Here is a 22238-nt window from a genome sequence, read left to right on the forward strand (position 1 = left end):
TTCTATTTATCTATCTATCTTTCTTTCTATCTATTTATCTATCTATCTATCTTTTGTAACTTTATCTATCTATCTATCTATCTATCTATATCTTTCTTTATCTATCTATCTATCTATCTATCTATCTATCTATCTATCTATCTATATATCTATCTATCTATCTTTCTCTTTCTTTATCTATCTATCTATCTATCTATCTATCTATCTATCTTTCTCTTTCTTTATCTATCTATCTATCTATCTATCTATCTATCTATCTATCTATCTATCTTTCTATCTATTTATCTTTCTTTCTTTCTAACTTTATCTATCTATCTATCTATATATCTTTATCTTTCTCTATCTATCTATCTATCTATCTATCTATCTATCTATCTATCTATCTATCTATCTATACACTAAACTTTAAGCTTTTAAAACTTCTTCACACTTTGGTACAAACTATCTTTCTTTCTTTCTAACTAATTAATCTTTCTTTATTTCTCTTTTTCTCTTTTCTTTCTTTTGTCTTTCTAACTCCAAACTAAATTCAAATGTTAACAGTTGGAGAGGCTCATTAGACTCCATCAGCTGCCGCTCTATGTACTATTTCTAATTCATCGAGACTCATTTTCCATTCTATCTAATATTTCTAAACTGAAAACCTTCAAAGTTCTACAAACTTTTAAAACTACTAAACTAAAACTTAAACTAATTAAAACTGAAAACATTCACACTTTTAAAACTACTAAACTAAAACTTAAACTAATTAAAACTGAAAACATTCAAACTTTTAAAACTACTAAACTAAAACTTAAACTTAAACTTAAACTAATTAAAACAAAAACCTTCAAACTTAAAGCTTTTAAAAATTATTCAAACTTTCTGGCAAGGCTTTTTCATGCCAACTTGTTTGTCTACAAACTTTTTCATCTAGTTTTTTGTTGTTGTGTCTTTTTGTTTTTGTAAAATCTTTGCACTTTTTGGTGATTTTAGGCAATTTGGTGTTGGTATTTGGGTTTAGGGTGGGATTAGGGGAGAGGGGATAGGGTGTTGGTGTTTGGGTTTAGGGTGGGATTAGGGGAGAGGGGATAGGGTGTTGGTGTTTGGGTTTAGGGTGGGATTAGGGGTGAGGGGATAGGGTGTTGGTGTTTGGGTGGGATTAGGAGAGAAGGGATAGGGTGTTGGTGTTTGGGTTTAGGGTGGGATTAGGAGAGAGGGGATAGGGTGTTGGTGTTTGGGTTTAGGGTGGGATTAGGGGAGAGGGGGTAGGGTGTTGGTGTTTGGGTTTAGGGTGGGATTAGGGGAGAGGGGATAGGGTGTTGGTGTTTGGGTTTAGGGTGGGATTAGGAGAGAGGGGATAGGGTGTTGGTGTTTGGGTTTAGGGTGGGATTAGGGGAGAGGGGATAGGGTGTTGGTGTTTGGGTTTAGGGTGGGATTAGGGGAGAGGGGATAGGGTGTTGGTGTTTGGGTTTAGGGTGGGATTAGGGGTGAGGGGATAGGGTGTTGGTGTTTGGGTTTAGGGTGGGATTAGGAGAGTGGGGATAGGGTGTTGGTGTTTAGGGTGGGATTAGGGGAGAGGGGATAGGGTGTTGGTGTTTGGGTTTAGGGTGGGATTAGGGGAGAGGGGATAGGGTGTTGGTGTTTGGGTTTAGGGTGGGATTAGTAGAGAGGGGATAGGGTGTTGGTGTTTGGGTTTAGGGTGGGATTAGGGGTGAGGGGATAGGGTGTTGGTGTTTGGGTTTAGGGTGGGATTAGGGGTGAGGGGATAGGGTGTTGGTGTTTGGGTTTAGGGTGGGATTAGGAGAGAGGGGATAGGGTGTTGGTGTTTGGGTTTAGGGTGGGATTAGGAGAGAGGGGATAGGGTGTTGGTGTTTGGGTTTAGGGTGGGATTAGGGGAGAGGGGATAGGGTGTTGGTGTTTGGGTTTAGGGTGGGATTAGGGGAGAGGGGATAGGGTGTTGGTGTTTGGGTTTAGGGTGGGATTAGGGGAGAGGGGATAGGGTGTTGGTGTTTGGGTTTAGGGTGGGATTAGGGGAGAGGGGATAGGGTGTTGGTGTTTGGGTTTAGGGTGGGATTAGGAGAGAGGGGATAGGGTGTTGGTGTTTGGGTTTAGGGTGGGATTAGGGGTGAGGGGATAGGGTGTTGGTGTTTGGGTTTAGGGTGGGATTAGGAGAGAGGGGATAGGGTGTTGGTGTTTGGGTTTAGGGTGGGATTAGGAGAGAGGGGATAGGGTGTTGGTGTTTGGGTTTAGGGTGGGATTAGGAGAGAGGGGATAGGGTGTTGGTGTTTGGGTTTAGGGTGGGATTAGGAGAGAGGGGATAGGGTGTTGGTGTTTGGGTTTAGGGTGGGATTAGGGGTGAGGGGATAGGGTGTTGGTGTTTGGGTTTAGGGTGGGATTAGGGGAGAGGGGATAGGGTGTTGGTGTTTGGGTTTAGGGTGGGATTAGGAGAGAGGGGATAGAGTGTTGGTGTTTGGGTTTAGGGTGGGATTAGGGGAGAGGGGATATGGTGTTGGTGTTTGGGTTTAGGGTGGGATTAGGGGAGAGGGGATAGGGTGTTGGTGTTTGGGTTTAGGGTGGGATTAGGGGAGAGGGGATAGGGGATAGGGTGTTGGTGTTTGGGTTTAGGGTGGGATTAGGGGAGAGGGGATAGGGTGTTGGTGTTTGGGTTTAGGGTGGGATTAGGGGAGAGGGGATAGGGTGTTCTCGACACTCTCAAAAGCTTTGAATCTTTTCCCGGAACAGTCCCTACTTCCGGTGGAGAGAACGCTGGCATGTTTGGTTGCCGCTTCTCCATTCAGAAATTTTAATTCAGAAATTTTAATTTTAATTTTTTTTTTTTTTTATTGTTTATTTATTTATTACTATACGTTATTGCTATGCTACCACATTCCTGATTGGGATCGGACACACTCACGCTGTGCCTGGATTTTTCACTCCTGTTTCACTCCTGTGTGCTCACCGTGTTCCTGTGTAACCGTGCTTCAGAAGATCTGTTTCACTCCAACGCTTTGGATTTACTCGGACATTTTAGACTCGATCAAACCGTGTCCTGTGTAGCAGTGTCTGCTTTAAGGTTCATCATAACATCTTTGACCTTATTTTGACATTACTATGTGGATTCGTCTGCTATCTGCTGTCATCGGTATTCTGTCAGTGACTGGGCTCTGTGGAGAACGGATCCTCGAACACCCGGACCACGCTATGATAAGGTACTCTCTGCCTGAACTGCTTTCACAGAAACACCAGTTAGTACTTAACCTACGTGTTCGTGAAACTTTACGATCACTCCACCTTCTACGTCGGCCTAAATATGTTCACAGGGGGTCACAGCGGAATTTTAACATCACAGGGACTGACATTAAGGTCTTGTGTTCCCGTCCCGCATGTACTGTTATTAAACAAAACATCTCTCGCGGTGTTTGCCCTACGAACTTATGCTATCCTCAACAAGTGTCTACAACATATTCTGATAAAGTACACCCTGATTCCATCAGGTTTGCCCATCTCAATGTACGTTCCTTAAACAAAAAGACTGATTTGCTCTACGACATCATCTTGGACAAAAAACTTGATGTCTTCTGTATTTCGGAAACTTGGCACCAACAGAATTACTTTTTAAATCTCAATTTATGTACTCCACCGGGATATAGATATCTTGACAAATCCAGAGCAACTGGAAAAGGCGGTGGCCTTGCTGTTGTGTACAGTTCTGATGTCTGTTACTGAAATTGTTGTTCCTTCTGTTTCATCGTTTGAGAGTATTGTTTTCAAAATTAGCGGTGCTTCTCCTGTTCTGATCTTGTTTATTTATCGGCCACCGAAGCCTAACCCTCTGTTTTTTGATGAACTTACAGAGCTAATTGCATTCGTGAATCCCTTTTGTCCATCTATGATTCTTATTGGAGATATTAACATTCATGTTGATAATCCTAGCTGTAATCATACTGCTAATTTGATGGAGATTCTTGACTGTTTTAACCTGATACAACAGGTCACATTTCCTACTCATAGAAAAGGTCATACACTGGATTTAGTGTGTACAGCTGGTGCTGATATAAATCAGCTTGAAGGTAAAGATTTGTGTATTAGTGACCATAAGCTCTTGAGTTTTAACTTAAATGTTTCTCTGCAAAAACTACAAAAGAGGGTTATTAGTTTTAGAAATCTTAAAAATATTTATCTTAATCAATTTTCTTGTATGATAAATGACAGTTCTGCAGGAAATACTGTTGATCATTATAATTCAATTTTATCATCAACTCTAGATGTGCTGGCCCCCAAGAAGGAACGTGTTGTTTCATTTTTTAAATCATCACCCTGGTTCACTTCTGAAATTTCAGAAAGTTCACCCTGGTTCACTTGTTCCTCAAAATATCAAGAACAGAATACTACTCTAAAATCATTAATGATGGTACTGCTAATCCAAATAAGATGTTTAAGGTAATTAACAAACTTCTTAAACCTTCCAACTCACTTATTTGTTCCACTGTGCAGCAGTGCAATACGTTTTTGAATTTTTTTGCTGAAAAAATTGATAATATTTATCAGTCTATTACTTGTGCCTCTCTGAGTGCACCTTCTGAGATTCAGCCTTTAAATTGTCCGTCTACTTGGTTTTCTAGTTTTACAACGGTTACCATTGACTACATTTCCAAATTAATCATGACTATGAGTTCCACTACCTGCACCTTGGATCCTATTCCAACTCATGTTCTCAAAGAGTGTCTGCCATCTATCAGTCCTCTCATTTTGAACATTGTTAATACTTCCATTACTACTGGACTTGTTCCCCAAGCCCTTAAGGTTGCTTCCATCACACCAGTTCTTAAAAAGCCTGGGTGTGATGTGTCTGATCTGTCTAATTACAGACCAATATCTAATCTTCCTTTTTTGGCGAAGGTTTTGGAACGTGTTGTTGTGTCACAACTGCATTCTCACTTGTCCACGAACAAGCTTTTAGAACCTTTTCAATCTGGGTTTCGTTCTGGACATAGTACTGAGACTGCCTTGGTCCGAGTTATGAACGATCTCCTCGTCTCTGCTGACTCTGGTGCCCTTACTATCTTGGTGCTCTTAGATTTGAGTGCAGCTTTTGACACGGTGTGTCATTCTATACTGCTTGAAAGACTTGAGACCTGGCTTGGTATTTCCGGTACGGTGCTGGAGTGGTTTAAATCTTATCTGACTGATCGTACCCAGTTTGTTATTTTAGAAAATAATAAATCTAACGTTGGACAGGTGTGTCATGGTGTCCCTCAGGGGTCTGTCCTTGGCCCGATACTTTTTAATATCTACATGCTTCCTTTAGGGCAGATTATCAGAAAGCATGGTCTCGGGTTCCACTTCTATGCTGATGATACACAGATTTATATTAGCACAAAAACTAATATCACAGGTGTATCAGCAACCCTTTCTGACTGTCTCCAGGAAATTAAATTATGGATGTACCAAAATTTTCTTAAATTGAATGGTACAAAGTCTGAGGTTCTCTTAGTTGGTAGGCCTACCCCTGCAGCTACCTGTAATGCTAAAAATTTTAATTTGGAAATTGAAAATAATGTACTGTCTGCATCACCACAAGTACGCAACCTTGGAGTAATATTGGATTCTCACTTGACACTTGAAGCACATATCAAGAGCATTTCAAAATCTGCATTTTTCCATCTGAGGAATATTGCTAGGATCAGGTCCTTTCTTTCATTACCTGACGCAGAAAGGCTTGTCCATGCACTTGTGACCTCCAGGCTTGATTATTGTAATGCCCTTCAGTGTTTCCCCTACAATGTATTAAGCAGCGGCGCAGCGCCGCCGCTGGATTTTCAGCGCCGCTGCAAAATCTTCACATGATCAATAATATCACGACATTCACTTACACACGTTGCCATAAAAGGAGCCGTTCACATGCACATATCTCAAATGTGGGCGCGTGGCAAGCGCGCTCATAATAGAAGCGACGCGGCGCGCACGTTTTCAGCATGGACAGATCAAAAGGTTTTCAGGCGCGCCTCAGTTCATGGTTGGCATAGCAACGACAGACGCCACGGGAGAGCGAGCAAGCGCTTGTGCAAAGGAGAAAGCGGTACGAACTTTTCTCCGTTGAAGTCTATGGGGTCGCTGTGTCCATTTTTTTACTGTCTATGGAAAATATGCCGTCCCGCCCCTCCGTGTTCGGCGATACGGTTTCATTCTCGCGCAGCTTGTTTTAGTAACTTTACGTGCGAGTCTTTTCCGCTCCGTGTTTGCGCCGCGCTCTCGGTTCCGAGTGTGTGTCGGCGCACTGCGCTCTCTGCTCAATGTTCAATGTTCCGCTCCGTGTTTGCGATGCGCGTTCTGCTCTGTGGTTAACGGCCCAAACGCTCCAATCATGTACCGATCACGCACTGGAAAAGCAAAGTCCCGCTCAAATAAAGTGAAATTTCTCAGTAGTATGCATGGTAAAATTACCTGCTCTGATCACATACTCTGGTAATAATAGCTTTGTATACTTTATTTTGACAATTAGTCAAAAAATAAATCTGTTAAATCTGAGTATGTTGCATAGAACTGAATGAAGAATAATATATTGATGTTTTATATTTTAATATAGGGCTATTTTCTGTCCAATTTGTGTGGACATTTTTCTTTTTTCCCCATTTTTTGTGTGTTTAATTTAATTAGTGATTCTACATTTAAATATTGATGATTACAAGTTTGGAGGAAATGCAATTAATTGCGATTAATCACAGCAAATTGTGCGATTAATTAGTTAGTTTATTTTTTTTTATCGATTCCCAGCCGTAATATATATATATATATCTATATATCTATATATATATATCCACAAAACTTGCCAGAAGTCATGGTTTAAGGGGTTATAAAAAAAAAATTAAAAAAAGACCCCCGCGAGCGGCTTGGTAACAACCTCCGGCACGTAACAGCACCGCTGCTGGAAAAATGTATAGGGGAAACACTGCCCTTTATCTTGGCCTACCAGCAAAATCTATTAAGCGTCTGCAACATATACAAAATTCAGCTGCTCGTGTACTTACACATACTCCTTTTCGTCAGCATATCTCGGGGGTGCTTAGGAACCTGCATTGGCTTCCGGTTCATGACCGTATTGATTTTAAAACTCTTATACTAACATATAAAGCTGTACATGGAATTGCACCAACATATATATGTGATTTAATTACGTTATATATGCCTTCTCGATCTCTCCGTTCTGCTAACTCTTTTCTACTTAAACAGCCTTCTTGCAGACTGAAAACTATGGGTGAAAGAGCGTTCTCTGTGTCCGCCCCCAGGTTGTGGAATGCTCTTCCTCTAACTGTTAGGAATGCACCAACACTAACAAGTTTTAAGAAACAGTTAAAAACCCATCTTTTTAAGATGTCTGTGACTTAATTGGTGACACTTGATGTATATTCTACTATACTTCTTGTTGTTTTCTTTTTTAATGTATTTTTTATGTATTTATTCTGTATTTTTGTAGCGCTTTGGGTATAAGAAAAGCGCATTATAAATAAAATGTATTATTATTATTAACAGTCAGGAGAAAGCCTCAGTGATTCATGAGGCTTCCTTTCCCCATCCCTACAGTCCAACCCACTGTTACACCTTTGCCACCAGTACAGTCCTACACGCAACACATGCCACTTCAGGGTTCTCCACCTCAAAGCTTTTTGCAAACATTGCCACCCTATGATGTCAGTGAAACTCTTTTACTTTGTTTTATTCAGATTGTTGTACTTTTCCTTAATAGTAAATGGGTTTCTCTGCTGCTGCTGCTTTGTGTTAACACAAATTTATTTTACTGTTATAAAAGTAATGTTAAATTTGCAGTGTCAAAAAAAAAGTCTGAATTTGTTCAGTTATGCTCAGGGCTTCATTGAAAAGCACTTTTATGGTTTGCACTTTATCAATAAATGTTTGACAACAATGAAATGAGTTTGTACATGCTATTTGAAACTTTGTTGTAAAACTATACACAGGTTTTATGATCTGAAGACAGTATATACAAAGCATTCATGCCTCATGCCTAAGATCAATAATAGAAGCATCAAGCACCATGTTTTTTTTTTTTTTAAGAAAGGCACTTTTCTTCTAAATAAAGAACATTACAAGGTGCATTACAGACATCTGACAGAATAAAGCAGTGTTTTCTCCACTACAAAAATAATACTCTGACATCCTTAATACTAAATGTGTTTCTCCTGCCAAGGAACACAACCTGAAGGTGAGACAAAATAGTCACACAGAAGGTTTCGTTGCATTTTTGCCACAACAGATGCATTGCATTCCCTCCCAGTCTGCAAAGGCTGGAGGTGTGTACGCCTCAGACCTGCGCTCACAGAGGAAGTGATGGATGCATAGGGAGGCTATAGTTATTTTAACCACCTTGTCTGGCTCCAAGCAAATGGTACTCCTAAAAACTCGTAACCTGTTGGCAAGAATGCCGAATGCATTCTCCACCACTCTCCGTGCTCTGGACAGACGGTAGTTCAGAACCCGTTGACTGTGGTCCATTTGCCTGAAAGGATATGGCTTCATAAGATCAGACCTTAAAGGATATGCCTCATCCCCCACAAACATGTATGGCATCATTATGTCACTGCTGGGCAATGGTTCGGGTGGAGGAAAGTTAATCGCTTGGCGCAAATCTGACTGAGCGAATAGTCCAGCATCAGAAACTCCACACTGGCATATATGAACTTGTAATTGGCATCCACAGCAGCCATCATTATCACAGAGAAGCTGGACTTGTAATTATGGTAGAGACTGCCGCTTTTTGCTGGAGGCTGTATACGGATGCGTTTACCATCAAGCGCATGTGGGAATTGCCATTTAGATTGAAACTCATGAGCTATTGCCCTCCATTCTGCCTCTGTGGATGCTGTCTGGCAAAATAAAAGAAGAACAGTTAAATTTGAACATTTATTACACTCACACAGTATGCAAATCAAACAGTTCTGAAGCACTGTAAATATGAATTCATTATTTAAGGCATCACTGACTACTACCAAATAAATATATTAAAATACAAAAAGCAGTGAGCTTTCAAAATGCAAATACTGTGGAAATTATAACAATATTGCTTAGCATACTCTCGTTTTGTGTACATTACTGGTAATCAGTGGTGGAAGATGCATTAAGATCATTTACAAAGTAAAATTATGCTTCAGTTAAGAGTAATATGTGAAAACAGGCAAAGTCGTGTTATTGGTGATTTACTGTTTTCTACATAAACATAATTTAAAGAACATTCTGTGAATTCATGGTCTTATTGAGTCAAAGATTAAAATCATAGTGAAATTAATGATTGAAATCAAACTTTGATGTTCCCAACGTCATATTTACATTATGAGACTAGCCTGGATTTCAGAGTCACATATAACTGATGCATTTATTTGTATGATGCATTTTAATGACATAGATCTTTACTTTTAAGCTAATTTTACTAAAAGTTATTAATTACTAACGTACTAAATGTGTCCTTTAAGCACAGCATTTTAGTAAATGTTGGTAATCAGAGAGTACCTTGAGGAAGTCTTTTTTCATGACCTTGTACAGAGTGGCACAGGTTTCCATAACCATCTCAGAAGTAGTGCTGACCCCAACCCTGTACTGAAAACTGAGGGAACTGAACGTTTCACCTGCAAAAGAAATAAAGTAACTACAGAATATAGAGCAATATATACACACACACACACACACACACAAAAAAAAAAAACACTTGCTGAATTAATTATTGCTCTGGCAGACCCACCTGTTGCCAAAAACCGCATGGTCACAGCTAGGCGCTCTCTTGGGGATATTGCCCGTCTCATTTGTGTGTGCCGCTTGGTTACGAAAGGCCCAACCATCCGTCATCTGTCATCCGCAGCAGCTTCCTGAACCCATTCTGATCGTCCATCTATTTGTACGCTGAGCACAATAATATAGTTTAATAGAGTTTCTAGCTTTTTAATCAGAAAAAAATCAGACAGAATGAATTAGCGTACACTACAAATAAACATTACAATTCTATCAAACAGAAACAAAGCACATTGAGAAGTTATTTATTAACCTCCGACTCTGGTTGCAGAACACACAATCCTTGTTCCTCGCGTCTCCCCAACCATTTCCTCCTCCATATTCTTCTTTTCTTTCTCTTGTTTTCGCTGCAAATCAGCGCACGTGCAATTCGTGTCGCAAGCTTCTTGCGGGCTCCCATTTTTAATAATCCCAGTCTCACGTGAGAACTCCGGTCTTGCACGCGTGATCTCGCATTGTTTCCTTGTCACATCTCGCGTGTCTTTGGTTGTGAAACGTAGTTTGCGTGCCGCCAGACAGAGTTGTCGGCGATTCTTCCTATTGTAAAGTCATGCCGTGTGAAACTTTCTGTCGCCGATCCATCGTGCAGCGTGAACACAGCGGCGACTGAATCCTGGCCAAGATCGTCATGCAGTGTGAAAAGAACAGTGACCCGACTACTTTGAAAATCGTGCAGTCTGAACTCGGCTTTTAGGTATTTGATCTGTTGAATCGGAAGGCTAAGCTGCGTGTGCTAGAAGATGGAAAGCAGCAGGTGCAAGTGGTTGGGCTTCAGGAACATGAGGTCGAATGCACTGAGGACTTCCTCAAACTCATTAAAATGGGAAACAGCTGCAGGTAAGCCAATGCCCACTCGTCCCGTAGCCACGACGTCTTTCAAATAATTCTACGAAGGAAGGGCAAGACGCATGGCAAATTGTCACTCATTGATCTGGCGGGTAACGAGCGTCGAGCGGACACGTCCAGCGCTGATCGGCAGACTCAGAGGGAGGGAGCCGAAATCAACATGAGTCTGTTGGCTCTAAAGGTCAGCGCCTTAAAAATACCACACCAGAGCAAACTCTAGAGCATGAGCAACCTTTTGGTCAAGAGGTGCCATTTTGAATTTAAGTTAATCATTGTGATCTTGCATGTCCCAAAATATTAGGAATGTATCAGAGCTCTGAGCCGTAATAAGCCTCACAGCCCATTCAGAGCGAGCACGCTAACACGGGTCCTCAGAGACTCATTTATCGGTGAGAACTCCAGGACATGCATGGTAAGTTTGATTAAGCCCTCTTTCTCAAACATTGGGATTGGGAATTGCACAGCTGTAATTGTGACTGTTGCCTGCTCAGATCGTCACCATCTCTCCTGGTATGACCTCCCGTGAGAGCACGCTGAACACTCTGAGATTTGCCAACATTTGCTGATGTCAACAGCCTCCACTGTCGGCAAATCTTCAAGTTCGACCCGAAAACTCACTCATCTTCATGAGGAACAGGTCATGTCCAACATATCTGTTTACTAACTCCTTGTATCTATTTCTTGAAACTGGTTCTAAATTCGTACAATACGGACTCTCCGCAATGGTTTCCTCCATAGACGTATTCTCCATGTTTACTTCCTGCCCTCCATCTGAAATCGCCCCGCCTTCGCGCGTCATCATAATCACATGACTGAAACCCAGCTGGCGTTAGCCCATAAGATTTCAGCGAAAGTGGAGAAGGGAGGAGTTCTCATATACGTCATAGCTGACGTAATGTTTCGTTCCCGCCTCTCAGGGAACCGAGGTTATTACGACTGTAATAACCGGAGACGTTTTAACCAACAACAAATGTGAAAAATTCAAACACAAACACTGTTTTTAGTTCCCACACGCCCGTCTATTTGACTATTCCCATCGTCCCATAAATGAGGCATGGCGGCGACCTTCGGCAAAGATCGTCGTGGGGACTTTTGTGAAGATAAAGAGCAGCGATGGTGAGTTCATATTTGGGTCGCTTGTAACCGTCCGTCAGAAATGGCATCTGGCATCTACATAGCCTGCAACATATCAGTGGGGAGCATAATTAGTTAATTCATGAATATGAATTATGTGAATTGTGGTGAAGTTATCTTTTTTACAACGTTTTTACAAACATGCAAGTTCTCTGGTCAACATTTGTAACAATTAATAATTATTAATAACAATGAATAATAATGCTGGTTACACATCTTAGTACAATAATTTACCTTGATCATGTAATGTCCCATTCCCACTGATCCCCTCTGATAGGACTTGGCATCCGATGATCCGACGTCACTGCGCAGTGCATAATATATATTACACACACACACACATACATACATACATGCATACATACACACATATACATACTTTACACTTCAGTTCCAATTGAACTCATGTGGCAAACATACTTACAAGTGTTGTAAAGAGAATTTCTCGTGCTTCAGTCACAGTGATAAAAAAACCTCTAGATCAGGCTGGGTTACACCTCGGAATATCTGAGTGGCTCAGCTGAGTGCTTTGTTTTGATCACATTCATTCAGCGCACTTTATTAGCCTAAATTAGCTCGCTCACTTTGCTGCAAAGTCGACAGAATAGTGCTAAGTTAGAAAATGCAGTATAAATTACTGTGTTGGGCGATATGCTCAATTTTCATATCGTCCTATCGTCAGCCTGTTCGATCGGCGATACACGATATTATTGTGTGACTCAGAGTTTTCCATTTATTATGTCAGTTGTGATGTAAATAATAAAGTATTCCAACATGCAAGCGGGAAACTTACGGACACATATTATCCTCTCATGCCGTTACATAGGATTTTGACAGTACTTCTGCACCAGATGAAAACACATTTCAAGAAAGATTCAGAGTTTGCGCCCGCGAAAAGCTCGCTCTGTCTGGACTTTAAATGGATTAACACGTTTACGTGACCACATGCATGGTCGGCTTATTAAGCATAATCGCATTAAGAACATGGATGTAAACGTGCTCTTATTCCCTAAAAGTGAAAGCAAAATGGTCCTAACTTTTGGCATCTGTCTCTTCATTAAAGTCCGCGTGAATCGGAAGTTGCAACCGACTTTATTTCAGTGTTGTGACGTATTTCCAAGTGAAACAGAATATTGAACAGAGGGCAGGGTTTTTGCTTTAGCGCTCCTCCTCTCCATCTCTGCTCATAGCAGACTAACGGTTGGAAGGGAGTAGGGATGGCGAAAACTACACATTTTCTTGATCGACCACCGAGCCTCATTAGCCGGTTGAAACCGGTTAACCGATTAGTTTAAAATATGCTACGCTATTTGAAATAACAGCCATTTCGAGCCGCGCCTGCAATTTCGCAACTCTATCGCATCTCTCTGCCGGTCTGCCTCCCTCTCGCTCACACAAACACTGCCACCCTTCCACTCATGTCACTTTTTTTTAAATCCCCTACAGCGCGAAACATGAGTCCCACAAACGCGGCGCCGAGGAGCTTGTATGTAATCGGAGGACAAATGGCTCCTTAGTTTCGAAATGGTTTGGGTACAAGGTGATCGTGTTGAAAATAAAGGCGTTTGTCTAGCGTTAGCTCATTTGAAACATTGCTGCGGCTCATTAAAGAAAATGACAGCTCCGAAGAGACGCCGCTTTAGTTTGAGGTAGTGCTAACAATAATAAAGAAAGATGATGATCATCATCACCTTACATCATAGATGATGTGCTACTACTGTATTTAAGCACTGTATCACACAAGTTGCGACTTACATCTGTGTCATTCTTTTTGGTGAAATGGTCCCACACACTACTTTTCTTTGCACGCTTTATCCTGTCGTCTGCCCTGGCTCTAACCTCGCGTGTTTTAGCCTGTAGCCTTTACTTTTCGCAAACCTTGTGAGCGCGTGAACCCAAACGCTATGACCTCGCGCCAGATGTTTTTATTGGTTTATTAAGTACAAACAGGAGAGTTATGAAAAATTGAGTGTGAGGGATTTGTTCACTTCACACAAAAAGATCTTGGAATGAGGTGGCTAACTGTAGTAGCGTTTAGTCCACTGTCTATAATAGCCTGATTTAGAGATCAATTTTTTTTTTTCGAACTTTGATCGGTTAACGCTGATACGGTCAACCATCGGTCAAACGGTCATCGGTTAACATCCCTAGAAGGGAGGGTTAAGGATGTTCATACAGACGTCATCAGAGAAGGGACGCCATTCCAGGGCGGAAGCAAATTTTCAGATTTTGATTAATGATTACCACGACAAACAATTTGTTTTCTGTGTATTAACTTAAACGGATTAATTGTTCACCTCAAGACAAAGTAATGTGCGCTAACAAAGTAAATAGGGTGTATTTTGATTTCATGATATACGTTTTCTTTTAAGGCGGTGTTTGAAGCTGCTTTTGATTTTCACAGATGACTTTATTTGCTTTGTTTGGATCTAAAGACTGTTAGCTATTAAGCCTATATATTTTTAGTGCTATTATTATTAATTTGTAATTGTATTGTAATTAGTCAGTCATTAAATGTTTTGTGAATATGCTATGGAAACAAAAAATGCTGGCGAACAGCAATGTCGTTTTCATCTTGGCTTAAACAACTGTGTAAGAGTGATGCGTCTCTTTTATAAAAAGCACTATTGACAATTTGTGAATAGATCACAAAATAGACTGAGGAATAGACTGATGTTGCATCATCTGAAGATTACCTTTCTGCTCGTCTCCTCAGATCTTTTAACTTTTGTGCCATGCAGACCTTGATCTCAGTGCCTCCGATGTGTCTTTTTGACATGGTCTGTAAGAAATGAGATTGATAACATTACAATTTGAAAACAAGTTTGGAATTAGCTGCCAAAATGGGCCTAAATAAACCAGTAATCCATACTGTGTAAAACAGATGTCAATGATTCATCAAAAAGTGCAAAAGCATTATTTTCATTAGAGTATGACCTCTTTAACCCTCTGAGGTCGGCGAACGCGCCCGCGCGTTTTGCTGGATTTTCTTCACATTGTAGAACTATAAACTTAAATTACTCCGTCATTTATGGTCATACAGAAAAAAGAAATATAAAAAAAGAATCTGTGATATTTCTACTTTTGTATGTGTCCACTTACAATCAAATCAAAACATTGTGCTTTTGTAAAATAAAGAAAATAAACAGGGTGTGCGTTCTGCCTCTTATGGATGCATAGGGAGGGCCATAGTTATTTTAACTACCTTGTCTGGCTCCAAGCAAATGGTACTCCTAAAACCCCGTAACCTGATGGCAAGAATGCCGAATGCGTTCTCCACCACTCTCCGTGCTCTGGACAGACGGTAGTTCAGAACCCGTTGACTGTGGTCCATTTGCCTGAAAGGATATGGCTTCATAAGATCAGACGTTAAAGGATATGCCTCATATATGGCATCATTATGTTAGTGCTGGGCAATGGTTCGGGTGGAGGAAAGTTCATCGCTTGGCACAAATCTGACTGAGCGAATAGTCCAGCATCAGAAACTCCACACTGGCATATATGAACTTGTAATTGGCATCCACAGCAGCCATCATTATCACAGAGAAGCTGGACTTGTAATTATGGTGGAGACTGCCGCTTTTTGCTGGAGGCTGTATACAGATGTGTTTACCATCAAGCGCATGTGGGAATTGCAACATTTATTACACTTATATTTGTCACACAGTATACAAATCAAACAGTTCTGAAGCACTGTAAATATGAATTCATTATTTAAGGCGTCACTGACTACTACCAAATAAATATATTAAAATACAAAAAGCAGTGAGCTTTCAAAATGCAAATACTGTGGAAATTATAACAATATTGCTTAGCATACTCTCGTTTTGTGTACATTACTGGTAATCAGTGGTGGAAGATGCATTAAGATCATTTACAAAGTAAAATTATGCTTCAGTTAAGAGTAATATGTGAAAACAGGCAAAGTCGTGTTATTGGTGATTTACTGTTTTCTACATAAACATAATGTAAAGAACATTGTGTGAATTCATGGTCTTATTGAGTCAAAGATTAAAATCATAGTGAAATTAATGATTGAAATCAAACTTTGATGTTCCCAACGTCATATTTACATTATGAGACTAGCCTGGATTTCACAGAGTCACATATGACTGATGCATTTATTTGTATGTTGCATTTTAATGACATAGATCTTTACTTTTAAGCTAATTTTACTAAAAGTTATTAATTACTAACGTACTAAATGTGTCCTTTAAGCACAGCATTTTAGTAAATGTTGGTAATCGGAGAGTACCTTGAGGAAGTCTTTTTTCATGACCTTGTACAGAGTGGCACAGGTTTCCATAACCATCTCAGAAGTAGTGCTGACCCCAACCCTGTACTGAAAACTGAGGGAACTGAACGTTTCACCTGCAAAAGAAATAAAGTAACTACAGAATATAGAGCAATATACACACACACACACACACACACAAAAAAAAAAACACTTGCTGAATTAATTATTTCTCTGGCAGACCCACCTGTTGCCAAAAACCGCATGGTCACAGCTAGGCGCTCTCTTGGGGATATTGCCCGTCTCATTTGTGTGTGCCGCTCGGTTACGAAAGGCCCAACCATCCGCAGCAGGATACTGAACTCCTCTGCTGTCATCCGCTCTATCCAACTCTGGTTGCAGAACACACAATCCTTGTTCCTCGCGTCTCCCCAACCATTTCCTCCTCCATATTCTTCTTTTCTTTCTCTTGTTTTCGCTGCAAATCAGCGCACGTGCAATTCGTGTCGCAAGCTTCTTGCGGGCTCCCATTTTTAATAATCCCAGTCTCACGTGAGAACTCCGGTCTTGCACACGTGATCTCGCATTGTTTCTTTGTCACATCTCGCGTGTCTTTGGTTGTGAAACGTAGTTTGCATGCCACCAGACAGAGTTGTCGGCGATTCTTCCTATTGTAAAGTCATGCAGTGTGAAACCTTCTGTCGCCGATCCATCGTGCAGCGTGAACACAGCGGCGACTGAATCCTGGCCAAGATCGTCATGCAGTGTGAAAAGAACAGTGACCCGACTACTTTGAAAATCGTGCAGTCTGAACTCGGCTTTTAGGTATTTGATCTGTTGAATCGGCTAAGCTGCGTGTGCTAGAAGATGGAAAGCAGCAGGTGCAAGTGGTTGGGCTTCAGGAACATGAGGTCAAATGCACTGAGGACTTCCTCAAACTCATTAAAATGGGAAACAGCTGCAGGTAAGCCAATGCCCACTCATCCCGTAGCCACGACGTCTTTCAAATAATTATACGAAGGAAGGGCAAGACGCATGGCAAATTGTCACTCATTGATCTGGCGGGTAACGAGCGTGGAGCGGACACGTCCAGTGCTGATCGGCAGACTCAGAGGGAGGGAGCCGAAATCAACATGAGTCTGTTGGCTCTAAAGGTCAGCGCCTTAAAAATACCACACCAGAGCAAACTCTAGAGCATGAGCAACCTTTTGGTCAAGAGGTGCCATTTTGAATTTAAGTTAATCATTGTGATCTTGCATGTCCCAAAATATTAGGAATGTATCAGAGCTCTGAGCCGTAATAAGCCTCACACCCCATTCAGAGCGAGCACGCTAACACGGGTCCTCAGAGACTCATTTATCGGTGAGAACTCCAGGACATGCATGGTAAGTTTGATTAAGCCCTCTTTCTCAAACATTGGGATTGGGAATTGCACAGCTGTAATTGTGACTGTTGCCTGCTCATCTCTCCTGGTATGACCTCCCGTGAGAGCACGCTGAACACTCTTGAGATTTGCCAACATTTGCTGATGTCAACAGCCTCCACTGTCGGCAAATCTTCAAGTTCGACCCGAAAACTCACTCATCTTCATGAGGAACGGGTCACGTCCAACATATCTGTTTACTAACTCCTTGTATCTATTTCTTGAAACTGGTTCTAAATTCGTACAATACGGACTCTCCGCAACGGTTTCCTCCATAGACGTATTCTCCATGTTTACTTCCTGCCCTCCATCTGAAATCGCCCCGCCTTCGCGCGTCATCATAATCACGTGACTGAAACCCAACCGGCGTTAGCCCATAAGATTTCAGCGAAAGTGGAGAAGGGAGGAGTTCCCATATACGTCATAGCTGACGTAATGTTTCGTTCCCGCCTCTCAGGGAACCGAGGTTATTATGATTGTAGTAACCGGAGACGTTTTAACCAACAACAAATGTGAAAAATTCAAACACAAACACTGTTTTTAGTTCCCACACGCCCGTCTATTTGACTATTCCCATCGTCCCATAAATGAGGCATGGCGGCGACCTTCGGCAAAGATCGTCGTGGGGACTTTTGTGAAGATAAAGAGCAGCGATGGTGAGTTCATATTTGGGTCGCTTGTAACCGTCCGTCAGAAATGGCATCTGGCATCTACATAGCCTGCAACATATCAGTGGGGAGCATAATTAGTTAATTCATGAATATGAATTATGTGAATTGTGGTGAAGTTATCTTTTTTACAAAGTTTTTACAAACATGCAAGTTCTCTGGTCAACATTTGTAACAATTAATAATTATTAATAACAATGAATAATAATGCTGGTTACACATCTTAGTACAATAATTTACCTTGATCATGTAATGTCCTATTCCCACTGATCCCCTCTGATAGGGCTTGGCATCCGACCAGGGCTCCAGACTAACTTTTTTCACCTCCGTCCTGGAACCGTCCTGAAAAACGATTTGAACCATCCTGAAGTGAATGTCAACCGTCCCAAAATAAACATGTTGTTTCTGTACTTTGTTATTATCATCTATAGCTGTTAGTCACATAATAAAAACACCATTAAAATGTTTATGATATATATTATTATATTTATTTAGCTCCATTCAAAGTAGTTATCTGTAAACAGGTAAAAAACAGATTTAATAAAAAATAACAGGAGTTAAATGCTTTTTTGTATTCATGCAGAACAAATCTTTTTTCTTTTTTTTTTCTTCTTTTTTTACATATACGAAAATTAAGATAAAAATACATACAGCTCAAAACGTTTTTGAGTTGGTTGGATTAAAAAAAATTACAAATAAATACTGGTGACTAGCCTACATATCTCAAAAATATCATCATTCTTTATTCTTTCAAGCAGCAGACATACTTATTTGTATGAACTAAATATAATGAATCATTATTAAAGCTATTAACGAGCAGTGAATGCTTTTCTCTTTTTCTTTTGTTGCTTGATCAATATTAAGAACACAGACCGCATTAGGTTTATTACCCACTGTCACTTTAAGACATCGGATCATGTCCAATGACATGCGGATCCAATTGCACTGATGCACATCCGATACACTCAAAACTGTTTAAGACATAACCAACATAGTTTACGTGAATACTCTCCAAAACGGAGATTTCGACATAGTGTTGTGTGCATTTGCCCATTCAGACACGAAAGAGAGCTCAATAGGTGTCTATGTGCATGGCGGGACGCTTCGGGTCGGGTGTGCGCGCACAGAAAACCGTACCGAATAGAGCTCTTTTTTTGCGTCGTCACTCTTATTCAGATCTATATGTCTGCTCTACTCATTCTCCCAGACGTTTACATTTTTTAACGTTATATGAGACATGCAGCGCATGTCAACCCGTGTGGCGCTGGGTAGATCAGCACGTTACAGTACAAATGTGCGCATCTACCACAAACGCAGGACATCAGTTCTGACTGGATCGCTTCCCAATTCGTCACTATCTAACATTTTTGTCTAGTTTTTATTCGTTGACGAAAATGTCAATAGATTTTTGTCATGGTTTTTGTCATTCAAAACTAGTTTTTATTTAGTTATCGTCTCGTTTTCGTCTGTGAAAATAAGCCATGTGATAGATGTACCGCGAAACAAGTCTCCGGGTGAGTAGCCGGCCAGTGATAGTAACTATAGTAACAGCGTGAGAAGACGCGCTCCGTTGTAGTCAGCGCTTGGTCAGTTAGTATTTAAATTTTCTAAATAAAATTACCCTAATAGTAATAAATGAACACACATACAAAAATGTCTTTCGTCCTGTAGGCGTCCTGGAGAATATTTCTGTTCGTCCTAAACACATTTTCTGTCGTCCCCAGGACGATAGGACGCCGTTTGTCTCGAGCCGTGCATCCGACGTCACTGCGCAGTGCATAATATATATTACACACACACACATACATACATACATGCATACATACACACACATATACATACTTTACACTTCAGTTCCAATTGAACTCATGTGGCAAACATACTTACAAGTGTTATAAAGAGAATTTCTCGTGCTTCAGTCACAGTGATAAAAAAAACCTCTAGTTCAGGCTGGGTTACACCTCGGAGTATCTGAGTGGATCAGCTGAGTGCTTTGTTTTGATCACATTCATTCAGCGCACTTTATTAGCCTTAATTAGCTTGCTCACTTTGCTGCAAAGTCGACAGAATAGTGCTAAGTTAGAAAATGCAGTATAAATCACTGTGTTGGGCGATATGCTCAATTTTCATCTCGTCCTATCGTCAGCCTGTTCGATCGGCGATACACGATATTATTGTGTGACTCAGAGTTTTCCATTTATTATGTCAGTTGTGATGTAAATAATAAAGTATTCCAACATGTAAGCGGGAAACTTACGGACACATATTATCCTCTCATGCCGTTACATAGGATTTTGACAGTACTTCTGCACCAGATGAAAACACATTTCAAGAAAGATTCAGAGTTTGCGCCCGCGAAAAGCTCGCTCTGTCTGGACTTTAAATGGATTAACACGTTTACCTGACCACATGCATGGTCGGCTTATTAAGCATAATCGCATTAAGAACATGGATGTAAACGTGCTCTTATTCCCTAAAAGTGAAAGCAAAATGGTCCTAACTTTTGGCATCTGTCTCTTCATTAAAGTCCGCGTGAATCGGAAGTTGCAACCGACTTTATTTCAGTGTTGTGACGTATTTCCAAGTGAAAGGGAATATTGAACAGAGGGCAGGGTTTTTGCTTTAGCGCTCCTCCTCTCCATCTCTGCTCATAGCAGACTAACGGTTGGAAGGGAGTAGGGATGGCGAAAACTACACATTTTCTTGATTGACCACCGAGCCTCATTAGCCGGTTGAAACCGGTTAACCGATTAGTTTAAAATATGCTACGCTATTTGAAATAACAGCCATTTCGAGCCGCGCCTGCAATTTCGCAACTCTATCGCATTTCTCTGCCGGTCTGCCTCGCTCACACACACTGCCGCCCTTCCACTCACGTCACTTTTTTTTAAATCCCCTACAGCGCGAAACAAGAGTCCCGCAAACGCGGCGCCGAGGAGCTTGTATGTAATCGGAGGACAAATGGCTCCTTAGTTTCGAAATGGTTTGGGTACAAGGTGATCGTGTTGAAAATAAAGGCGTTTGTCTAGCGTTAGAAGCTCATTTGAAACATTGCTGCGGCTCATTAAAGAAAATGACAGCTCCGAAGAGACGCCGCTTTAGTTTGAGGTAGTGCTAACAATAATAAAGAAAGATGAGGATCATCATCACTTTACATCATAGATGATGTGCTACTACTGTATTTAAGCACGGTATCACACAAGTTGCAACTTACATCTGTGTCATTCTTTTTGGTGAAATGGTCCCACACACACTACTTTTCTTTGCACGCTTCATCCTGTCGTCTGCCCTGGCTCTAACCTCGCGTGTTTTAGCCTGTAGCCTTTACTTTTCGCAAACCTTGTGAGCGCGTGAACCCAAACGCTGTGACCTCGCGCCAAATGTTTTTATTGGTTTATTAAGTACAAACAGGCGAATTATGAAAAATTGAGTGTGAGGGATTTGTTCACTTCACACAAAAAGATGTTGGAATGAGATGGCTAACTGTAGTAGCGTTTAGTCCACTGTCTATAATAGCCTGATTTAGAGATCACTTTTTTTTTTTTTTTTACCGACTACCGACAACGTTGATACGGTCAACCATCGGTCAAACGGTCATCGGTTAACATCCCTAGAAGGGAGGGTTAAGGATGTTCATACAGACGTCATCAGAGAAGGGACGCCATTCCAGGGCGGAAGCAAATTTTCAGATTTTGATTAATGATTACCACGACAAACTATTTGTTTTCTGTGTATTAACTTAAACGGATTAATTGTTCACCTCAAGACAAAGTAATGTGCGCTAACAAAGTAAATAGGGTGAATTTTGATTTCATGATATACGTTTCATATAAGGCGGTGTTTGAAGCTGCTTTTGATTTTCACAGATGACTTTATTTGCTGTGTTCGGATCTAAAGACTGTTAGCTATTAAGCCTATATATTTTTAGTGATATTATTATTAATTTGTAATTGTATTGTTATTAGTGTTATTAGTTAGTCATTAAATGTTTTGTGAATATGCTATGGAAACAAAAAATGCTGGCGAACAGCAATGTCGTTTCCATCTTGGCTTAAACAACTGTGTAAGAGTGATGCGTCTCTTTTATAAAAAGCACTATTGACAATTTGTGAATAGATCACAAAATAGACTGAGGAATAGACTGATGTTGGATCAT

At 40.7% G+C, this 22238-nt stretch overlaps 1 protein-coding gene and 1 long non-coding RNA gene across 5 annotated transcripts; both read right to left on the reverse strand.

The window, feature by feature from the left end:
• Positions 1-7911: 7911 nt before the first annotated feature.
• LOC311303469 (uncharacterized protein) lies at positions 7912-16817 on the reverse strand. 4 transcript variants are annotated; one of them, XM_084429976.1, is made up of 8 exons: positions 16239-16817; positions 16013-16128; positions 14963-15095; positions 14454-14539; positions 10031-11802; positions 9731-9888; positions 9502-9617; positions 7912-8861 (listed from the first exon to the last, which is right to left on the reverse strand). In XM_084429976.1, exons 6-8 carry the CDS (start codon positions 9825-9827, stop codon positions 8568-8570), a joined length of 507 nt encoding a protein of 168 aa, XP_084286102.1. In that variant the 5' UTR covers positions 9828-9888; positions 10031-11802; positions 14454-14539; positions 14963-15095; positions 16013-16128; positions 16239-16817; the 3' UTR covers positions 7912-8567. The 4 variants fall into 3 exon arrangements, with proteins under 4 accessions (XP_084286102.1, XP_084286104.1, XP_084286105.1 ...); XM_084429979.1 differs by lacking the exons at positions 16013-16128; positions 16239-16817 and adding an exon at positions 11992-12061 and having other exon boundaries at positions 14963-15359; XM_084429977.1 differs by lacking the exons at positions 16013-16128; positions 16239-16817 and having other exon boundaries at positions 7912-8857; positions 14963-15359.
• A 1096-nt stretch (positions 16818-17913) lies between these two features.
• Positions 17914-19821, reverse strand: LOC311303477. The gene is made up of 3 exons (XR_014629761.1): positions 19732-19821; positions 18323-18424; positions 17914-18133 (listed from the first exon to the last, which is right to left on the reverse strand). It is a non-coding gene; the product is annotated as an uncharacterized lncRNA (long non-coding RNA).
• Positions 19822-22238: the final 2417 nt, after the last annotated feature.

The sequence above is a fragment of the Rutilus rutilus genome (genome assembly GCF_951802725.1).
Source record: "Rutilus rutilus genome assembly, chromosome: 14".
Taxonomy (NCBI): Eukaryota; Metazoa; Chordata; class Actinopteri; order Cypriniformes; family Leuciscidae; genus Rutilus; species Rutilus rutilus.

Coding starts and splice junctions, on each gene's coding strand:
- LOC311303469 (XM_084429976.1), bottom strand. CDS start 9,827: ATGGTTGGGCCTTTCGTAACCAAGCGGCACACACAAATGAGACGGGCA. Junction 9,618..9,730: donor CATGCGGTTTTTGGCAACAG/GTGGGTCTGCCA, acceptor TTTCTTTTGCAG/GTGAAACGTTCAGTTCCCTC. Junction 8,862..9,501: donor TGAAAAAAGACTTCCTCAAG/GTACTCTCTGAT, acceptor TTATTTTGCCAG/ACAGCATCCACAGAGGCAGA.